At 35.2% G+C, this 22,994-nt stretch overlaps 1 protein-coding gene across 1 annotated transcript in view; it reads right to left on the reverse strand.

The window, feature by feature from the left end:
- Positions 1–22,994, reverse strand: part of CFTR (CF transmembrane conductance regulator) — a 189,501-nt gene that overhangs the window by 50,733 nt on the left and 115,774 nt on the right. The window contains exons 15-21 of the mRNA XM_067041634.1: positions 22,811–22,939; positions 14,673–14,710; positions 13,965–14,218; positions 10,624–10,703; positions 5,251–5,401; positions 3,944–4,171; positions 1,108–1,208 (exon numbers count right to left, since the gene is read on the reverse strand). Coding sequence (XP_066897735.1) covers positions 1,108–1,208; positions 3,944–4,171; positions 5,251–5,401; positions 10,624–10,703; positions 13,965–14,218; positions 14,673–14,710; positions 22,811–22,939 — 981 coding nt within the window. The remainder of the gene's footprint in view (positions 1–1,107; positions 1,209–3,943; positions 4,172–5,250; positions 5,402–10,623; positions 10,704–13,964; positions 14,219–14,672; positions 14,711–22,810; positions 22,940–22,994) is intronic.

A 22,994-nucleotide genomic window follows, 5' to 3' on the forward strand; every position in this document is an offset into this window, starting at 1 on the left:
CAGCCACAATGGAAAACAGTATGGGTAGGTTCCTTAAAAACATTAAAAATAGAGCTACCATTTGATCCAGCAATCCCATTCCTGAGCATATGTCTGGAAAAGTTAAAAACTAATTCGAAAAGATACGTGTACCCCAATGTTCACAGCAGCACTGTTCACAATAGTCAAGACATGGAAGCAATCTAAGTGTCCATTGACAGATGAATGGATAAAGATGTGGTACATATATAAAATGGAATACTACTCAGCCATAAAAAAGATGAAATAATGCCATTTGCAGCAACATGGATGGACCTAGAGAATATCATACTAAGTGAGTAAGTCAGACAGAGAAATACAGATGCTATATATTATCACTTATATGTGGAATCTAAAAAGTAATACAAATGAATCTATATACAAAACAGAAACAGACTCTCAGACACAGAAAACAAACTTATGGTTACCAAAGGGGAAAGGGAGGGGTGGAGGGATAAATTAGGAGTATACGATTAGCAGATACAAACTACTATATATAAAATAGATAAGCAACAAGGATTTACTGTATCCACAGGGAACTATATTCAATATCTTATAATAACTTATAATGGAAAATAATCTGAAATATATATATATAACTGAATCACTTTGCTGTACACCTGAAACTAACACAATATTGTAAATCAACTATACTTCAATTAAACCAAAGTCCGACAATATCAAGTGTTGCATGTCATAGCTATGGACCTCTGAGAATTCTTATACTCTCTTGATGGGAAGTTAAACTGGTACAACAGATCTTAGAACAATTTGGCACCATCTAGTAAAGTTGAACGTGGGTGAATTCTATGGCCTAGCAATATCACTCCTGGATGGCTATCCTAGAAAAATCCTGGGCAAGGAGACTGCAACAATGTTCACCGTAGCACCAGATCTTGACTGTGGCTATTTATGCGGAGGAAAGAAGAGTTATGGGTTTAATGAGAGATAGATAGTGACGTTTAATTTATCCACAGTGTTTTATTTCTTAAGCTGGGTCTGGGTATATAGTCATCCCTTATGTTATTACCTATACTTTTTGGTTCATCTGAATTTTTTTTCATAAAAGATAAAAAAAATAATACTTACCAAGCTATCCACATCTATGCTAGAGTTTACGGCCCACTGTAGTGTACTCATGATATTCATGGCTAAAGTTAGAATAATCCCAGCTCTTCCTTCTCCTTCACCTATAGGTGGAAAAAAGATATAAACAAACTTTATGCTCTTTCTCTCTTCTGTGAACCACTTTATGTATTCCTAGAAGAGGGCACATACTGGGCACATACTAAAGTTACATTTTGATTCTGTGCCAGTTTTAACCATTTTTCATCTCAGATCCCCACAGCATGTATCACTAGTAATAATATGCCCTGTATATAATAAGAATTCAATCAACATTTTAAATCAAAGAGTGGTTGACTATTAGGAAAGAGTTGCCCCTTTTTAAATGCTTCAGATATTGAAGGGGATGTTGGTGTTGGGTAAATATCACTTTTATTCCTTCTACTATTATTCTGTAAGTAATAATACCTTCAAAGACTACAATGGACAATGGAAAAAAAGTACTGTGTCTGAATAAGCTCCTCTACAAAGAAGTCAAAAGTTGGAGCGATATGTGTGTGAGCAGCATCCAGAAGATGTTTAGATGTGCTTCATGCCTTTGTGAGGAGGACTTTCTCTGCCAATCAGATGCTGTTGGGAAGAAAGAACTTCGAGTTTCACGGGGAAGTCAGAACTCATGGGTCTGCCATTTGGAAAAAGAGAAGACTGCTCTTTATGTTAAAAAAAAAATTGACTCGTTCACCAGGAAGAACAATATTTAAATGTCTAATTAGAGTAAATAGTTTTTAAGGGCTAGAGGGGACTACTAATTATAATTCATAAATACTTTCTATTCATGGCCCTAAAATTTTTCTAATAGGAATGTTCTTAAATTATTATAAATTTAGGTTATCAAGTCTCAATTGAGAGTCAGTCCTTGCATCTGTAATGCATGATAAAACTGTCATAGGGTTCTAAAATTGGGAGAAATAATTCATCCCATTATTATGAATTGAAATTTTTGCTTCTACAATTCCTCTAACAGAAGACAAACCATAGATAGCAGGTATGTGCTTTTAATACTAAATCATTTACTCTAAATAGGTAAGATTTATCCAGGGCCCCAATATATTACTCATTCTGAAGATTAAGATGAGAGTAAGATAAAATTTTAAAAATAATAACAATAATAAGTAATATAAGATGTTCAGGTGCTTACTATGGACTAGGCACTACACTAAGTGTTTTATACAAACTATCACATTTAATACTCACCACAAACTTATGGGATAGGTATTATTATTATGTTTATTTACACATGAGGAAAATGAGGGCTTTAGAGAAGTTAATTAAAGTGCACAAGTTACCACAGCTGAAGACCAGCAGAGGCAGGGTTGCTATTAGCTGTGTGGCTAACATTCGCTTTGGCTGGGCATCTGATTTAATGGATAGGTCCTGAACTATACTGATTGCTAAATGCTTTGACTATCATGCCTGGTAAATCGGGACTCAATCAGGTCCTTAACCATTATGTTATAGCACATGATATATTGGTTTGAATTCACTGTTAACAAATCCTTGTTCACTCAGCCCTCTTGGATCCCATTTCAAATAAATTAAAGGCAAAATTTTAAAAAAATTCTGAACCACAAAAGAAATTTTATTTTGTTTTAAAGTTGCCCCAAATTACTGTACTGCTAAGGATTTAGTTCATTTGCCTGCCCCCTTATATTCCTTTCATAGAGTAATTTCCCATCGCCCTAGGTTGAGAGAACAGTGAAGGCGGGGAATCCACTACCCTCGTGGCACCTGTGTGGACAGCAGGTGGACCCTTCAGCCAAAATGAGCCTGTTTTCGGTTCTTGTGCATACTTGGTAACTGGACAGAGGAAGTCAGCTGTTCATTCAAAGGGCCTGAATGGAGAGGCCATATAAGGTCACTGTAGCACAGTTCTGGGACATCAGGGAAACCAGTCTTCAGAGAAAGAGAAATGAATGAAGTAGTCAGAGGAAGTAATAGGCAAGGCTGGCATCCAGTCTCCAGAGACGGGAAGCTCTGAGTCTGACTCTCCACGCCTGTCCCATTTTCCCTGGAGGCTCCGTGTGCCTCCGACCCTGTGTTCCATGAGGTCCTCCTATAATTCTCCAACACGTGCTTCATTTTGTTTGATCTGGATTCTATTCTTAGAACCAAACAACTCCTCAGATTTGGCAGTCACTCTGTATCTCTGTCCACAGTCACATGAATAAGATATTTCAACCTTTCTTATAGCTCAGTAATTCACCTTTTTTAATTAGAAGAGCTCACTTGTCTATATAGGTTTTCATTTTACTTATGATGAAATATTTTACGTTTTTCACCCAAAGATCCTAAAACTCAGAACATTTGTATTTGAAAGATATGGCACTTTTACCTAAGTTATTTCACTTCTATGGCAGTTTTTCACCTGGCAAAATTCACATTAGGATGACAAATTGCACCAACAGGTTTTAAAAGAATAAAACTTACCAGGGAGGGGGATTTTGTGTGTATCTGTATATAAATTTGAATGTTTCTTTTCCCCTATTCAGAGAGTTCTTTAATAAAGAGATCTATTACTTTTGAAGCCAAGATCCTTTATCAAAATGAGAGTCATGAGATGGTTTTTTTCTTTGAATCACAGATTTGTTATCTGACACTTGTATCTCAGTTTTTCAACTGCATACATCTCTAATTCAAAGAAATCATTCATTCAACAATAAACAAATTTTTTTATCAATAAACTCTCAAAAAATTGATTTAAAGATATCTAAAATTTTTAACCTATAAGAATGTAGCATTTTATTGGTTGGCAAAGCTTTAAATTAAGTGCTTAGCTAAATAGTTAAGAAGCTCATAGTACCTGTTGTTAAAATGGAAATGAAGGTAACAGCAATGAAGAAGAGGACAAAAATCATTTCTATTCTCATTTGGAACCAGCGCAGAGTTGATAGATACAAGAACCAGTTGGCAGTATGTAAATTCAGAGCTTTGTGGAACAAAGTTTCAAAGTAAGGCTGCCGTCCAAAGGCACGAAGTGTCCATAGTCCTTTTAAGCTCGTAACAAGATGAGTGAAAATTGGACTTCTTCCTGTGAAATATTCCCATAGAAAACAATACAAGTCATGTAAACACATAATGCAAATTCTTACTTTAAAAAGAGTTGCTTAAAGAATAAGCAAACAACAAATGTCATTGGTTAAAAAGGCTTTTCATTCTGGTGCTGTACTTTGAATAGATGCAATCTGTTATTTTTTTAATGAGTTACCCTCTTTTTTACTTGGTTACCATGGATGGGAACTTATTATAAAATCACTGCCATTATTTATTCATATTCCTTGGCTACCACTGGGCATTGTTTATCTGACTAATCCTAAATTAAATAGAGAAAATGTTTTTCTTTTGAGACAATTTGTTCAAGGCCTCAATTAAGAAAGTTTATGTGACTTAATTTAGCAAATAACCTTCAATGCAGAAACACACTGGAAATATATCCCCTGAAAATGCACCCAAACAAAGGCTGTTACTGAACAATGTGCTTCCCAAAGAGCTCAAGCAGTGTTTGGGGGCACACAAAAAGGCAGACCCCCCAGGAGAGAAAGGAAAGGTGTCTGAAAACAAGCCAGAGGGAAGAATTTTGTCCAGCATCATTTGGGAACACAGACAAACATTTAGTAATAGTAGCACTATCTTTTCAAATTTTAGTTTATATGATTATGAATGGATATCATATACATCAAGCCTCCTAAGACTCTATATACTTGTTTTAAAATCAAAATGAAGTCACATGGTCATTAATTAATAAAAACAACCTATGTGTGCTTTATAATTTACTGTTTCCTTTTTCTACTTATACTTTTTTTGGGGGGGGGATAGTTTGTGGTTTAACATTATATTTTAAATCTGAAAGAAGACAAAGGTCAAATTCTCAATAATAATACTTAAGATCTAATGAATAACAAAAGTATGAGACCCAAGAGAGTTATGTATGATGAGAATGTACAGAGACACCCTGGATCACAGTTGAAATAGATGTTTTTAAAAGTCATTGTCATATAATGTAAGAGTATAGGAAAAAAAATTTGGAAAGGTACATAAATCACAGATAAATATCCATGAATAGCTCTTGTGATATTTTCCCAGGTGAGCGTTGCACAGGCTACATCATACCTTCAGATTCCAGCTGTTTGAGTTGCTGTGAGGTGCAGAGGAAGTAGGCTCTCAATAGAATAAAAGCCGCTATCACTGGCATTGTAGCTAGGAAGATGTAGGGTTGTAAAACTGAGACTACTGCCACAGCCCCAATCACAATTAATAACAACTGTGGGATCAAAGAAAATACACTGGTAAGTAAATAGTTCCATGTTGCAAAGTGGACAAGGTATGTTAGCAACATCTTTCTAAATAGGGTCTTCACACTCTGTTCCGTTCTTAATACAGGGCAGGTATCTTCCTATTGGGAAGGCAGCCACCTCAAAGTACATTTTTCATAAGTTCTATCAAAATCCCCAAAATTGTTTAGGTTGCTCATAATAATATTTTAAAGTTTAGAAAACACAGTATTCTTGCATCTTAGTATATACTCACTTCCTATACACTTTAAAGTGCTGTATGATAAATAAATTTTAAATGAACATAATTTTTTTCTAGCCTGGGCTTCTTTCAAAATGAACTTTATATTTTAAGATAATTTTAGTATGAATGTGAAAGTTTAGGATTTATTTTGTTCAGACAATTTCTGAAAATTGGGCATTCATCTTGGAGCCTTTTGAGTCAGAAACATCTGGCAGGCTTGATCATCTAGGCAAGCTAGTTAATTTCTCCAAACCTAGTTGATTAACATTTAAGATTGAAAAAAAAGTATACTTAATAAATTTCACTCCCCTTCCTGTTCCTTAAAACAATCGAAGATGACCTAGAGGCTCAAAAAAAGAAAAAGAAAAAAGATTTTGGGAGTATGGCTGATTTAATTTGAAATTAGACCACTTTTCTCTCATATATTGTCAAATGAATTTTGTGTTTCAGTTAAGCCCATTCATTAGAGACATATCTTCACATTATCCACCCCCAAAACTGGATCCTTGTGGGCAGTCTCAGAAACAAGTTAACCATACTGGTGTTCTTCAGATCAAGTTCACGGCTTAAATTTTATATTTCCAAAGGACACTAAATCCATACATATTAAAAAAAAATCTGCTAACATTTGTTCCACAATACCCCATGTGAATAAAGCATAAATAAAGTAACTGTCACAGCAAGGGTTGAAAAATAAACCTATCATAACATCTATCTGATAATCACTGAGTCAGTTGTCTACCAACTGCCATGGGTGACACATGTACTTTCCAACTGATACAGAAATACAGAACATTTTGGTAAATGAAAACATGAATAAGTGTGTAACTAAGATCTGTATAAATCTTCTTTGAATGGGTTGTTATGTTCATCTAAAGCTTCGGATGATCATATCTCAATGATACTTTTCTAGGGAAAATGCCTCTAAGGTGTCCATCATCAAATTCTATAATAAGCCCTTCACTCATTCTCGTTCAAAAAATACTCAGATAAATACAGTGCCAAACACTGGACTAAGTACATATGATGACTCAATAATCTAAAGAAAGTCTTCTCTATTCTGTTCTTGCCCTACAAGTTCCACCAGTACAACGAGAAAGGCTCACATGCCCTAGTTATTACATGACAAGACTTCATCAACGGCGAAGGACTCAGTTTTTTAACTGAGGGTATTTATTTCTCAGAAATAGGATCTTTTGAAAAAAAGAGAAAAATTAACTTCCAAGCATTATTTACTAGGAAATACAATTTAATTTAAATGGGCCACCATATTAAATACCAGTATGTCTGAAAGACAAATACTATTGCATTGGCAACATGGAAACATTCAGCTATTCCATTAGAATCAGGGTTTTTTTTTTTGTTTGCTGTTGACAGTTGTAAACGGCACTGTGTTCATTTGTCTTGTGCTGTTTTTACCATGTAATTCCAATCTGGAGCTGTTGGATTATTACAATGGGTGGGGAAAGTGATCTTTTTTTTTTTCTTTTTTTTTTAACATCTTTATTGGAGTATAATTGCTTTACAATGGTGTGTTAGCTTATGCTTTATAACAAAGTGAGTCAGTTATACATATACATATGTCCCCACCTCTCCCTCTTGCATCTCCCTCCCTATCCCACCCCTGTAGGTGGTCACAAAGCACCGAGCTGATCTCCCTGTGCTATGAGGCTGCTTCCCACTAGCTATCTATTTTACGTTTGGTAGTGTATATATGTCCATGCCAATCTCTCACTTTGTCCCAGCTTACCCTTCCCCCTCCCCGTATCCTCAAGTCCATTCTCTAGTAGGTCTGCGTCTTTATTCCCGTCTTGCCCCTAGGTTCTTCATGACCATGTTTTTTTCTTTTCAGAGTCCATATATACATGTTAGCATACGGTATTTGTTTTTCTCTTTCTGACTTAATTATTGCTGATATGGTGGAGATTCTTAGGAATGACAATGTAACTATGTTACAATAGAACGGGAAGAATTGTGCAGCCAACCCAACCAAGATATCACATAGGGTTTGAGAATAATGGAGAAGGTCGGTAAAACTGGAAATGGTGAAATATTCACAAGGTAGATTTTCAGCGATTAAAATTATCCAGAATAAAGCCCAAACTGAGAAGTGAACAGTAAATCTAAGCTTTGAGGAAAATAACTCTATTTGCTTTATAAGGAGCCATCCTTAGGCATTGAGGTCAGAAGCTAAAAATTTAGCACTTGTGCAAAATTAAAGGCACTGGTATAATATGTTTGATATTCTAATTATATAAAGAAACTTTAAATTCTGACCTAGTTTTAAATTCACAGCGAATAAGAAACAAGTCATTTCAGACCAGGTATATTAGTGAGAGGACAACAAAAAAAATAAATAGAGGGACTTCAATACAAAATGGAAATGTGAGTGCAGATTCTAATTCCCATTCATCTTTACCCAAATCCTAAAGTTCTAGGGGAAAAAAAAATCAACAGACTATAAAACCTGCAAGGCACCAGATGATAAGAATGAAGGATCACTTTGAAATCATTTAGAAGGTTAATTAATTAATTGATTGATCAATAAATAGATAATAAATACCTATTTAAAACCAGGCAATGAACACCAGATCTGGAATTTCATTCATAATTGATAGTTAGTCCTTGAGAATTTTTAAGCCAAGGATTAATGGGATTAATAGAATGAATAAGGGAGGAAAAAACATATAAAAGACACAGTAGAGATCAAAGTGGCGGGACTCACTGTGTATTCATATATTAGGGTAAGACAGAAAGAATCCAAAAAACCTAAAGCTTTTGAGGCTGACAAGAGAAGATTTGCATATCTTAAAACATGGAGGCTTCTGTTTCATGAAAAAAAATCAGTCACTGAAGCATAGAGATAAGTAGGACGCCAGGACAGTTTTCTTCTGTGTGGCTTCAAGTTCAAATTTGTCATGTACGGTCCACTTCCAGTATGCCAATCTGAAGCATACAACTTTAATATTGAACGTGACCATCATTAGACTTATCTTCCTCATCCGAGAAACCTGAGACTCTTAGAGATTAAGTATCTTGCTCAAGGTAAAATAAATAGTGGTATCTGCAGAATAGAATCTGGATCTTTCATTTTCACTGTACAATGTTCCAATCCAGAAAGTAAATTGCCCAGAATATTATCAAATGTTAAGTACTAGAGTTAATAGAAATAACATTTTTTTTAAAAAAGGAAATTTACAGGTGTGCCTCATTCTGTGAAAAAAAATCTGTTTCTGAAATGTGACTAAAAAGAAATTTAACTAATCTGAACATAAGTATAACCAAAGGGGTTCACAATTTAAAGGACCCCTCTGATGCATTTTTTAATAAATCAAAATTAATCAGATTTTTACTGTATTTGATTGTCATGTATCATGCTTCCTTAATGTGAGAACTCCTTGTAAATAAAATAGGGAAATCAAAATTAAAAAACCGTGCCCAATCACTTATGAAACAACTAGTGAGCTGCAACAACGTTAGAAGTTGAGCAGAAACTACCGAAATTGCCGTAAGAAAAAGGATGAGAACCCTCACATGTGTCAAGACGTGTTAATTCATAAAATAAATGTTCAAAACTGCACTCTCCCAAAGAATTTCTGAAGTGAGGCTTACACTGATTCAGAGAATATTCAGCAGACTACAAAAGTTTTTTTTTTTTTAATTATCAAAGGCTAACATTCGCAAATTCTTTTGCAATCATGTCAAGATGTCCATGTTCCAGTTTGTACCTGATTTAATAATATTACAGTTGAGACCATTTACAATCCTAGAACAAGGAAGAAATGTCCAGAAATTAAAGAAAGACATGGGAAACATTCCTTCACATGCATAAACTCAAAGCATCGGTTAAAGAATTCCAGCAGCAGCTGCTAAGTTATATCCCTAAACAGAGTAACCGAAGGAAACTCAAAATACTAAAGTTCACCTGGAACAGTTAATGTGTTTGACTGGGCCAGTCATTCCAGATGAGGCAAACTGGCAATCTGGTTTTTGTGCACCTGCCAATGTCAGTTGTGTATACACCCAAATGTGATAGCCCTTATTTTATTTTATTTCATAGGTTCTCAGTGGCGGGGGTGGCGAACAACTCATCCTGAGATGGGCAGCATCCTGTTCCAAGTGTCTCTCCAAGGAGGTAATTGCGACTGCGTCATTTACTCTCTGAGGCTCTCTCTGGCTCAACTGAAGCCAGACAGTAAGCTGTTTTCCAACCTCATTCAAAAGCCAAGGTTATTAACTCACAACACTCAAGTTCTGTCACTTATGAAGTCTTCATGCGGTATCCCCTAGCTCACCTTCATCTCCAACCCCTTCTTCCCTTCTCCACTTTCACCATCAATCACCCCACCCCAAGGACACATGCTCAGATTCAGGCTGCCCTGCAGGTGTCTTCAGATCTGTCACCCAGGGATAGTACTGACTAGTCCTGAATTTTTCCTTCCCCTCTCACCTGCTTGAAAACTTACCTGTACTTCTGTCCCTGTATTATGGTCCTTACTGTGAGATTGCTAACTAGCTAATCTTTGCCAAAGTGTTCATCGATGAGACTGGTTGAAACTGTAGGCCACCAGGAAACTGGCTGATCTTCATTTTAACACAGGCCCTCTGGAGGTAGGTGACTTCTCTCAAATAGTGATGCCAATGTCAAAAATGTCACACTTCATGGACAGTGATTTGGGAGAAAGCAGTCTGCCATACATCTTAAATCACTCCCAAGTAGACAGCTATTATATCTAAATGAGGAATTGCCTTAGGTTTTGGTCAGGTAAACAGTTCTGACTTACTACTGAATTTACTAAATTTATGACTATTTTGAAGATTTTTTAATATTGAAAAGATTTATACAATATACAGGCTTCAACTCTTAATCAAATGAAAAGTAAGAAAGAACTAATTTACTACATTTTCTAATTAGTTTTTAAAAGTGCAACAAAGCAAAGTCACTTAATAGTACTTATTTTTACAAACCTGAATGAAGTCAAATATGGTAAGAGGCAGAAGATCATCCAAAACTGCTATATCTTTGGAGAATCTATTAAGAATCCCACCTATAATGTGAAGAAAAATTCTTCAAAAACTAGTAATCTTAAAAATACATATCAATATTTGATGAATTTGATAAATTTGGATCACAGCAGAAGCATTCAGAACTCAAATACAAATGAGTACATAATCACATATATATACATATATATATATAATGACGTAGACAATTTTAGTGCAAGGATTCTAAGTTGTACAAAGATTCTAAATAACTCTGTGTTCAAGTTATTGTCTCCTACTTTTAAACTTTTATAAAATACAGGTTGCTATAAGATTCAGGCAAAAACCAAGTTCTTTAATAGAGCCCTATCACAAATTATGTCAAGAATAGGCACCCATCCTACTACTACAGTCTCCCATTGACAAGCCTGAGTTTAGTAATAATTTCCTGGATATGCTCTCATCATTCCCTTATATCTGTATTTTGTAATATAGAGCCTCCCTATCCTTCAACTTCCACACCTTTCTAAAGCATACCTCATCAGAACCCGTGGCTGCTGTCAACCCCTTCCTGCCCACCATGTGGACCTCCTTTGCCATGTCCTCCTTTTCTACCCTCTTCACTGGCAAGCTGAGCTTCAGTCTGTCTTCTAAATTAATAGACTCACATTTGTAAGCCTGATCATTTTTTCCTTCAATGAAGAAAAGTTACACATGGAGTGCGAGGTGCCAGGCACAATGCTAGGCACTGAGATAACAGAGGTGAGTAAGCCTTGCTCCTTGCCCTTGAGGAATACATTGTCTAGGGGTGAGTTAAACCTATAATTAGATAAAATATAACATAATACTGTACAAATAAAGTGATATTGAATCTTATCATTAACCCCCCCCCCATTTACTGCAGGATAAAGTCTAAAATTCTTAGTTTAATATTTAATACCTTCCATGATTTGGCCTTAACCTACCCTAGGTACAAGCTTCCTCTTCTCAAACATTGTTTCAAACTGGCTTATTGTTTAAATACACCTTATACTCTCCTACCTCCTTGCCTTTTCCATGTAGCTCCTCTGCCTGAAAACCCTTTCCTCTCATGTCTACATGTTAAAATCTATGTCTCCTTCCTGGCCCAACTCAAATGCCTCTCCTGCAAGGAAGCATCAATTTTTGCATCAGCTCAAATTAATCCCTTCTTCCTCTGGACACACTTAATACCTTTAATACATCTTTACAGCACTTCTGTGTTGTAATAATTATATCCATGTTGTACAGTTGCTTGTATACATGTCTTATCTCTTTTTTCGAGATTGTAAATTTCTAGAGGTCATTGGACCATGCCACATTTATTTTGTATCACTCTGAGCCCTCAGCAAAAAGCCTTATGTAGGAAGGCTTTCCTTTGATGTAGGAAGAATTCAATGCTTATTTTTTTATTTGTCACTATCTCCCTTACTAATGATATTTTATTTAGCATATTTAATTAAACATATTTGTATATCTTTTCATAAATGAATCAAAAATTGAAAAATAAAAGTAGCGTATGTAGAAAATGAAAGTTGCTTTGGTAAAAATATATATATATACATACATCATTCTAGTGCTTAGTATATTTCAAATGGGAAACAATAGAAAGGGAACAACAGTGGGGAACTGGCATTTATTCCATGTTGGCTACGTAACAGGCTAGTAGATGATGACTTTTTTTCATTCTCACAATGATCCTCTGAGAAAATTATTCCTTTCCCCATTTTACAGATGCGGAAGCAAAGTCTCAGAAAAGTAACTTGCCCATGATCATCACTTTTATGGTGACAAGCCAGACCTCAAACAATTCCCATGCTCCTTTCATTATATCTCATTGCCTATTTCTCACTGTTAGAATCCTGGGCAAATCCGCTACCTTCTCTGGATCTCAGTTTTCCCATTAAAAAAAATGAAATCATTGGATCAAGGTAATTGGGCATCCTCTTTTAGGTCTAAAATTTCTTAGCTCTAAAACAGAAGCGTGGTGATGAGTATGTCCAAATGAGGCAAGGCTTTAGTGATACACAAGGGCTTAAAAGAATAAATATAAGGAAGATCTTCTTGAATACTAACACTGAAATGTTTTACCCAGAAAAAAATGATGGATAATTCTTATCTTGAGATTTTTAGACACAAATCACTCTAAAAATCTCGGTCTTGGAATTTATTCTTTTCTTTATAATCAAATGTTCCTGTGTCTACCTCCTCTCCCTTGTCTGGATTCTTCCAGGGCAAGAACTGTGCCTTATTCATCTTTTCATACCAGTCCCTGGCTTAGTGCCATAGAAAGTAAGTGTTCAACAGATTTCTGTAAGAATAAAACTTGGGAGATTCCTTATTAACCTCAGATTCTTTAAATGAGAATTTGTCTAAAGGGGAATCAATAAAATTGATTACTTTCAAAGTACCTTATTGTCCTTAGTTTTTAAAAATCTTTGGTCCCTTTATTTCACTACTCTTACTTTCTGTGGCCTTAATTATTTTTGTTGAGGTATAATTGACAAAAAAATTGTAAGATATTTAAAGCATACAACGTGATGATTTAATATATGTATACATTGTGAAAGGACTCCTCTCACTGAGTTCATTAACACATTCATCCCCTTTCATAGTTACCTTTGTGCGTGTGTGACAGAACATTTAAGTTTTATTCTCTTAGCAAATTTCAATTATACAAGACAGTGTTATCAATTATAGTCACCACATTATACATTAGATCTTCAGACCTTACTCATCTTATAACTGACAGCTTGTACTTTTACTAATCTCTATGATAATGTCAAAAATACTTTTAAGATACATTTGGGATCCACCCAACCCATTTAAAACAACCCTGAATGAATTTATGGGATCATCTTTGAACAGTTACATGAAACTAGATTACTCTACCTCATCAAAACACTTTATTAGTAAAAGAATCTTAGAATTTTTTTGATCACTTCAAATCTTCTCCTCTTTTTAAACAACAATATACACTGGCAGCAAGATGCCTAGAAGGGGGCTAGATCAAATATCTGAATAGAGAAGGACAGCTGACTCAGAAGGGCCTGCTTCTGCTGCTACAGTCCCATCAGCATCATGTCCTAACAAACTGAGCTACTCTAATTAACTGATACAGAAAAATGAGGAGTGACGGTATCTGAGAGCCTATAATACCTGAGACAGGTACATGCCAGTCATAAGGAAAGTCAACAAAGGGTAGATGCCTGCATGCAAAAGCCAGTGCTACTACTAGAAAACCAACCAACTCACAGGCCCTGTTTGTGGAGGAGCAGGAGCTTCATTTTGTACACCTAGTCAAGTACCTGCTTTCAACGTGTTGAGGGTTGACATAGGGGCTTGAAGAACAGACTGTAACATTTTGTGGTGTAGTATTTTTGACACTGTGATTACAGTATGCACCAGTGGTAAACCTCTGAAGAGTCCCAGAGCAAGCAAAGTGTCAGCTACTCCCACATAAATGTAAAAAACATAATACGAGCTGGTGCTGGTGATGATCACTGCGTAACTGCTATTTGCACTCTTAGTACTATTATTCCCTTTGTCTTGAGGAGGTGTTCTGTAAAGCAAAAGGAAATTGTTATCAGGCAACCAAACTTTCCCACTGAATTTCCAATACATGTAAATGATGCTGTATTTGAGTCTAAAGAAACACAACATATTTCATTAGCAGAGCTTATGCCTTTAACCTGAAGGACTTACTATTGCAAGAAAGTAGATTAAGTTAACCATTGAAATAGATGAAATTTCAAATACTCAGAGAGAATACTAGCTGTGCAAGGTTGTTTTAAATATTGTTATTGCATTTTATGGAAACTAAGCACAACTAAATCCTTTAAAAATTGGTAAAGAGCTGCAGGAACTGCACATGCTCAGAATTTTAAACAAAAGAACTCAATTTTCCACTACAGTACTGTGGGGAAATGAAGCAGAGTGGATATTACAATAATTAATAAGACCCAAATAATCAATAGAAACAAAATACAATCCACAATAGGACATGGAATACTCACTTTGGAAGTAGCCACAACACAACCAAAGAAGCAGCCACCTGGAATAGAACGATACACACTTGATTTTTTTTCCAGCATCTTCTCCTATTCTTGCCACACCCACTTCTAATTCCACCATGACTAACATTGAAATACATACAATTTCATTTTCCTTTGCTTTACTTCCTGGGTCCAGCAGCTGCAATAATTGTTTTAAGAACCACTATTTGAGGTGAGAACATGTTAAGTTAATGGAATTCAAATTTCGCTGAATAAAATATTTTTCCATTTCTCTCCTTCATTCAACAGGAACTGTTCATTGAACCTCACAGGAGAGCTAATATTGAAGTTAAACATTTTAAATAATAAAGTTTGTTTCTTATGAAGATTACTCTCAGCCTGCTGGCAGATAATTTATCTGGTTGGTGGCTACTAATAATTTCATTTGTCATACAATGATTATGAGGGACATAACTATAAGACCAATTAATTACTGGAAAAGATGAGATATATATTTATGAAAACCAGTTAAAATCTCAAAAGTGTAAAAATCATGGTTTTGGGGGGTGGTGGTGGTGGTGGGATGAATTGGGAGATTGGGATTGACAGATATACACTAATATGTATAAAACAGATAACAAGAACCTGCTGTATACAAAATAAATAAATAAAATAAAATTCAAAATAAATAAATAAATAAATTCGTGGTTTTTGAATAAAGATAAGGTGCATTCAGGTTAAAACATACACTATTGGCACTATTTGGGCTTTCTCAAGGTGGAAACTTTTGGTTGAAGAACAATTGTTTTATATCATAACTAAATCAAAAAAAATGTTCAACAACCATGATTTTTTTTTTAGTTTCTGTGTTATTTAAATGATCTGTACTCTGTTCTATTTCAATTTGGCATTGCAGTCTCCTAAATGCTGTGGTAAAACAATTTTGTGATGATACCAACACAATTATAACACCAGAAATATTTACACAATTATAAGACTGTAATTAGCCTGTTAATAACTTTAACAAAGAATCAAATAGAAAAATAGGAGAACTTGTAAGTAAAATAATTTGAAAATGAACACAGAGTAAAAATAAATAGGGGAGAAACAAATATGCTTGGTATAAGAAATCTATCTCTTATTTCATAATCAATTTATCTTAAGTATTTAACAGTAACATAAAAATTATGGAGAATAATTAGCATTAAGAAATTACATTATGAAGTTCTATACTTTAAATAGTATATAATTTTAGGTAAATTTGCATATCAGATAGGAGTATAATAATGAAAAATCTAATAGCATCATTCTCACTTTCCTACTTTTTTTCATTATACACATAGCCTCCATGAACCATATTAATAAAAAGAAAAACCACCTTTGTTTCCTTGAAATTCAAGTGAATTCAAAATGACAAGAAACACAGCAATAATCTAGCTATTTCAAAAGTCTCTGTTCCAGTACAAATGTTTTCCTATTTCCTAAGACTAATCAAATTACTCAAGAACCTAGAGAAGGGTATATTTCTGAGTGCCTCTTTGGTTATTATAGTCCCTCTTTGTTCCAGTGAAAGAAGTGTCAATAATGTTGGCATTCCAACCTTCTCTGAATGTGAGTAAATCTCAGAAATAAATATTTTATAATATTCACAATAGCCAAAGCAGTTGTTCAAAGACACTGGTCTACAAATGTAAATTAGATAGCTAGTGGGAAGCTGCCGCATAGCACAGGGAGATCACCTCTGTGCTTTGTGACCACCTAGAGAGGTGGGATAGGGAGGGTGGGAGGGAGGGTGACGCAAGAGGGAAGAGATATGGGAACGTATGTATATGTATAACTGATTCACTTTGTTGTAAAGGAGAAACTAACACACTATTGTAAAACAGTTATACTCCAATAAAAATGTTAAAAAAAAAAACAAAGACACTGATCTAATCAGTGTAATATAAAGTTATTTCTTGGCTCTTGTGAATAGAGACCACTTGTGGAAGAGACCAATTGTGGAACCACCAACCCAAACTACTTTTATTGACTGGAACAAAAACATTTCCAAGGACTTGACATAATGACTTTAATGCAAATGTCTGGGGCATATAGAAACAATTAAGCAAGCAAATTTTAACATTTAATTTCCAAAATGTTTGAGGTTATAAAGTTCATACAGTTTGTGATAGAGTGACAGTCCTGAAAGATTAGAGGAAAAGAAAAAAGGTCATTATTTTCAGCTCTTTCAGGGTTTTAAACATCATTCCATATCACATAGAAAATGGTCCCATCTAGATCAGCACTGTCCAAGACAAATTTCTACAAAAATAGAAATGTTCAATATCTGCACTGTTCAGTATCATTGCCACTTAATACACATGGCACTTGATCACTTGAAATGTGGCCAGTGTGGGTGACTGACGAACTGAATTTTACATTGTGTTTCATTCTAAATAATTTCATTTAATTTACGTGGTCATACATGGCTGGTGCGTGGCTACTGTACTGGACAGTGCATGAATAGACTAAAACTGTTAGTTAGATAGGGGTGTAGCCAGAGTATTTATTATATACCCATGCTAGGTATCAGGAGTCTGATGATGGTGTTCTCTAAGGATAGGTCCATGAACAGTCAACATGATGATTCACGAACTTTGCAAATGACCTCAAATGAAAAAGAAGTAGCCAGTATTTAGAAGCTAGGTCACAATTTAAATTATATAGATAATTTGTCTCTATCATTTAAAAAATAATGGCATGTCGGGGATAGAATATACAGCATATACATACGGAAAGAGAAATTAAGTGCCTCTTTCTGAAAGTCTTATTTGCTAAATGAACTAATAAACATCTTCGGAGACATGATAGATGAAGGTTGATCATCTATATAGTAAAACACCAACAGTACGATTTCAAAAATAAGATGTGATGGAGAACTAGAGCAAGAATATACTCAAGACTTTGGAGGAACCCTACCATGACATTACCTGGCTAGGTACAAGTTTGATACTCACAACGAAAGAAAATAGGCATGAAAAGAGAAGAAAACTGCCAAGGCCAGGTATAGAAAAGGTTCAAAAACGTGAATACAACCAAATGAGGTATAACAGTCCAATATTCTATCATGAAGAACTTTAATGATTAAACTACAAAAAAGACACTCCTAAATACTTCACTGTGGAATATCTTCAGAGGCCTTTAAATATGACTTAAAGGTTCTAAACACTCTGGATGCTGAGCCTAGTTAATAACAGCAATCCCTTCCTGTCATAACAGATGTTCCGGTCTCGCTTCGTGTCCCCCATCCAATCCATTTTCCATATAGCAGACAGAGTGATCTTTTTTAAAGCATAAAAAAGTCATATCATACCCTGAATGAAGCCTTTCAAAGGCTTCCTGTTGCATTTAAAATAAAACCCAAATTCTTTACTTCAGCCAATGGTTTTGCAAACCTGTTTCTGGCCTACTTTTCCAATGTCACCACATGACATGCCACTCACTTCTCTCTCCCATTGTTACTATTGTGCTGGCCTCCTCTCAGTTTCCATAATTTACCAAACTTTTCCAAGACCTTTGCATTTGCCCCAGTTTCTGCATGTCTGAGTCCTTCTTATCTTTCGGGTGTCAATGAAATGTCATTTCGTCAGGAAGGCTTCCCTGTCTACCCTCCTTTGCCCAGCTTTATATTAGCCCACTGTTTATTTCCTTCTGGCACTTATTACACTCTGTGATTATTTCCATCAAAATGTATTTATCCTCTGTCCTCTTTCCTATTGTAGCCTTAGTGTGTAAAACAACACCCAGTAAACAGTAGGCATTCGGTAAATCTGTACTTAATAAATAAAGGAAGGGATAAATAAGAGTATACTTAAATAAAAAATACAGGGACTTCCCTGGTGGCATGATGGTTGGGACTCTGCACTCCCAATGTGGGGGCTCTGGGTTCAATCCCTGGTCAGGGAACTAGATCCCACATGCATGCCACATCTAAGAGTTCGCCTGCCACAACTAAGACCCAGTGCAACCAAATAAATAATAAATAAATATTTTTTTAACAACTAAAAAATACCAATGTCAACAGAGAGAAATTATATACTAATCACATAGAAAACATTTTAAAAAGCATAACATATCATGATACGTTATGTAGGATAAAGATAAAGAACCAGAACCAATTTATTCTATAAGTTCTGTACAAATGCAGAATTCAGAGCTCTTCCCAAGTCACACAAGGAGATCTGTGTGTAAATGACTACCATGAAAATAGTACTGGCATTTTGAGTTTTCACCAAAAGAGCAGAGCACTATGAATGTTCTGCTAACATAAGTACATTAGTGTATTCTATCTGTACACTCTGTTTTGTACTTCATGGTATACACAGCATATAGAATTATGCCTGACATACTGAAAGAACTAAAAAAATATGTGTTGAATTAGTAAGTGGCTGAATGAATGACAGTCAGTAATAGTAAAGTGACACCTTGTTATGACTTAATCGCAGATTTCAATGCTTTGCAGGTTAAATCACGCCCTAAAACATAGAAACTTGCTAAGTAATGCTGCCTTAAAAGTATTACTATCAATAAAGGTATAACTATCATTAAGGTATTATGGGAGCATATATTGTGTATACTAATAATGTAAAGCCACCTAGTGATTCCTCATTAGCAAACAGAAGGGCAACCATAAGGGAATAGTATATAGCAGTTCTCTTGACACTTTTCTTAAAACTCTCAGGAATAAAAGGACTAAACTGGATCTTTAGATACTCCAGGCAACAATAATACCCTCTGGTTGTTGTAAAAGGAAGGAGGAAACTGCCTCCTACTGTATAATTTGCGTTTCTTCTCTATCTAATCAATGCTGTACTGCCAAGTTAGAGCACTAGAGAGACCAACATAATAGAAATTTAAAAGCCTATATCCCTGGTGCTAATATCTAAGAACTTAACAGAAGATATTGTTCTATGGTAAAGAAAACAGTACAAAAATATAAGGTAGACTGACTCCTTTATCAAAATGACACTCTAATGATAATTGGTAACAAACTGAGTAGACCAAACTAATTTTTTCAGTTTAGCACTTCAAAGAAATAAAAAAAGTTATTACTTTCATACTCGAAAAGGGAAATTTATTGAACATACTCTATAAAATTATAAAATCTAGATTGAAGTATGGCCCCTATGGAAACTAAAAATGGGTACATCACTTCCACAAAGGAAGCAATGTATCTTAACTTTTCTTTAGGTTCTCTGATCATGTTGAGTATGAGGCTCTAAATAAAGTTTAAAAGACCTAAACTATCTCCCTGGATTAGCACTTGTACCACGATGCAAAGTACATATCAGATAATTCAATGGTAATGAGAAGAGGCACATTGGTATTAAGCAAGGAGCTTAGCCTAAAGGTAAAATTATGTAAATTTTGATTCAAAGATGTAACAGAACTGTGAACATCTGAATGATTTGTTTAGCTGTATAACTGTGCACATGATGAAGACAATTACTGTTTTTCTAATATCACCAAATTTTTGTTATTCAAAATGTTGAGAACCAGTCAATTGGCAATGCCTTCAGGATATTGGGCCAAAAAAGGCTCATAATTTTTTATATTATTTCTGGCCTAGAAAATGACATTACTGTTTTTTTTTGTCCACTAAAAAGTTTTTGTGATAATTGTGAGAGCTCAACTAATAATGGGAAGTTATGCAACATTTATATACTCTGTTGTAGTTTGGTTTCTAGCCTAAAGACAAAGGACCACTGTCTTCTTGAGTAAGTGAGCTAATAATATTGTACACATGTTCAGTGGCTAAAGGCTCAGTCTCTAATTAATTAACTATACACTGTGTTGAAAGGCATGTAAGTTCAGCTCTACAGCTCTACATGGGACAAGGGTCCTGTAAGTGAACATAAATCACCACCACATTCAGATAGGACCATTTTTTCTCATAAAACTAAACTGAAGGGCTTCTCTCGTGGCGCAGTGGTTGAGAGTCCGCCTGCCGATGCAGGGGACACGGGTTCGTGCCCCAGTCCGGGAAGATTCCATATGCCGCGGAGCGGCTAGGCCCGTGAGCCATGGCCGCTGAGCCTGCGCTCCGCAACGGGAGAGGCCACAGCAGTGAGAGGCCCGCGTACCGCAAAAAAAAAAAAAAAAAAAAAAAAAAGAAAAAAAAGAAAAAAACAAACAAAAAACTAAACTGAAGACAGTCAAGTAATGTTGATCTTTCAATGAAGAGGTTCAAATCATTAACAATGACAAAGGGCTGGTTTGAGATCAACTGTGGCACAGGACTGAGTTTCATTCACATTAATGTTGGTCATTTGGCATGATTGGCAGAGATTAATGAGGTAAATTAAAAACACATTTCAACGCAATTTTCATTACCTCATGTGAGAGTCTCAAGTTACTCAACCCCATAGTTTTGTTAAACTGCAAAAGGAATTATTGAAATTTTTACTATATCTCTGTCATGGACTTGTTCACCTCAAACTAGCTTGAGCTTTATAATGATGATAGTCATTAAGGATATTAGTAAGAATAGCAACTAGCATTGTTCATTATATGCCAAACCCTACAGTAAGTGCTTTATAATCACAATATCTCTTAACCCACAAAAATGACCTTTGAAATTGGTACTATTACAACCTCCATTTTATAGATGAGGAAACTGAGGCTCAGAGAGGTTAACTAACTTGTTCAGTGTCATAGTGTTAATAACACAGAATTAGAATTCACAGCCAGATCAGTCTGAGTCCAGAGGTGGCACTATGCAATACTGCATCTCACATTCAGCCTCCATTTGTTTTATTAATTTAAAATAGTAGTAGAGCAAAAGAAGAGATATCATCAAAACTCAAAGATCAAATGGAAACCAACACTTTATAGGTGAAGTGGTATGTACAACTTTTGGTACATACCTTTAACATTTTACACTACTTTACTTGGTCAAGGAGGAGTGATAGTATTTTATGTAGACATCTTATCTGAGGTTAGAAGCAGCCTAATAAGACAATGATGTAGTTTTAAGTTTGGGTTTCAGGTATGTATATAATTGTACACCCTCAGGAGAGGCAGTACTTCACCTGGGTCATTTCTCCCCTGAAGGCAGCCTGGGCCTTTATGTTGGATTCAGTCTGTATATTAGGACACATCCAGCAGTATCCTCTGAGATAAATATCTAGAGTAGTCATTCACAGGCTGAATCCAATCCACACATGTGTTTTTTTGTACCCACGTAGTGTTCATTTATTTGTTTTATTTTAACCAACTACCCACACTTAAAAATGGGAAATTTTTACAGAAAAAAAAAATCTGTATTTTCATCTTATGTTGAAAAATAAGAAGGTTTAGCGAAACTGATCCCAAAACCCCTCATGGGAAGTCCTTGGCTGGTGTTGAGTTACGACTGCCCCTGTTCGACAATTGGAGGGCAAATATTCTCCATCCAGCCTCAAAGCCACTTCACCCCTAGACATCCTCTGCCAAGCCTCTTTTCTCATTTAAGTGGCTGCTCCTGATCTAGAGAAAAACCTCATTCACCAACCAGCTTCAGAAACCTCTTACCTTAATGCAGAACTGAACCTGTGACCTACTGCCCCCCTCTTTTATTTTAACCTGGTGATATGAAGGACAGCAGCAGCATGGTAAAGAGACCATGACGGTAGCATGGAAGATGAAAGAATTCTGTAAGCAAATTTGTGATTTGAATCTCTGAAAGCCTTGTTTAAAATGATTTCTAAGCCACTAATATATATTTACTTTATTTTGTGAGGAAATAGTCTTTTAAAGGTGGGGATTCATCACTGGCATATTTAATAGTGCAATATCTAGAGTCAAATGAATTTAATATTTAGTACAGAATAATTTTCATTGTTTAAATTCAATTCATATAAAGACATTCTACTTTGAGGTTTTGAATGTCTCAGTTAAAAACTCTTCATATAGAAGATATGTGCTTATATTTCAAATGCTATGTATGAAGTAATAAAATATCAATAGAAGAACTATACATATCATTATATGATATAAAATTTCATATATACATATACACTTATATCTATGTATATATATACATTTATACATGTGTATATATATATATATATATCCTTGCAAACTATTCCTAATTTAACTTTAAATCACATTAATATTTAATAACAGAAAATTCTTACCTCAGCCAGAAGAATGACTAAGCACCAAATTAGCACAAAAATTAAGCTCTTGTGGACAGTAATATATCGTAGGTATGTGTTCCATGTAGTCACTGCTGGTATGTTCTCCACATCATCAAAAAAGCACTCCTGAAAAAAAGAATCATGGTGATTACAATGAGACAATACAGGTTCACACCAGCAC

This window comes from Kogia breviceps, chromosome 9, assembly GCF_026419965.1.
Source record: "Kogia breviceps isolate mKogBre1 chromosome 9, mKogBre1 haplotype 1, whole genome shotgun sequence".
NCBI lineage: Eukaryota > Metazoa > Chordata > Mammalia > Artiodactyla > Physeteridae > Kogia > Kogia breviceps.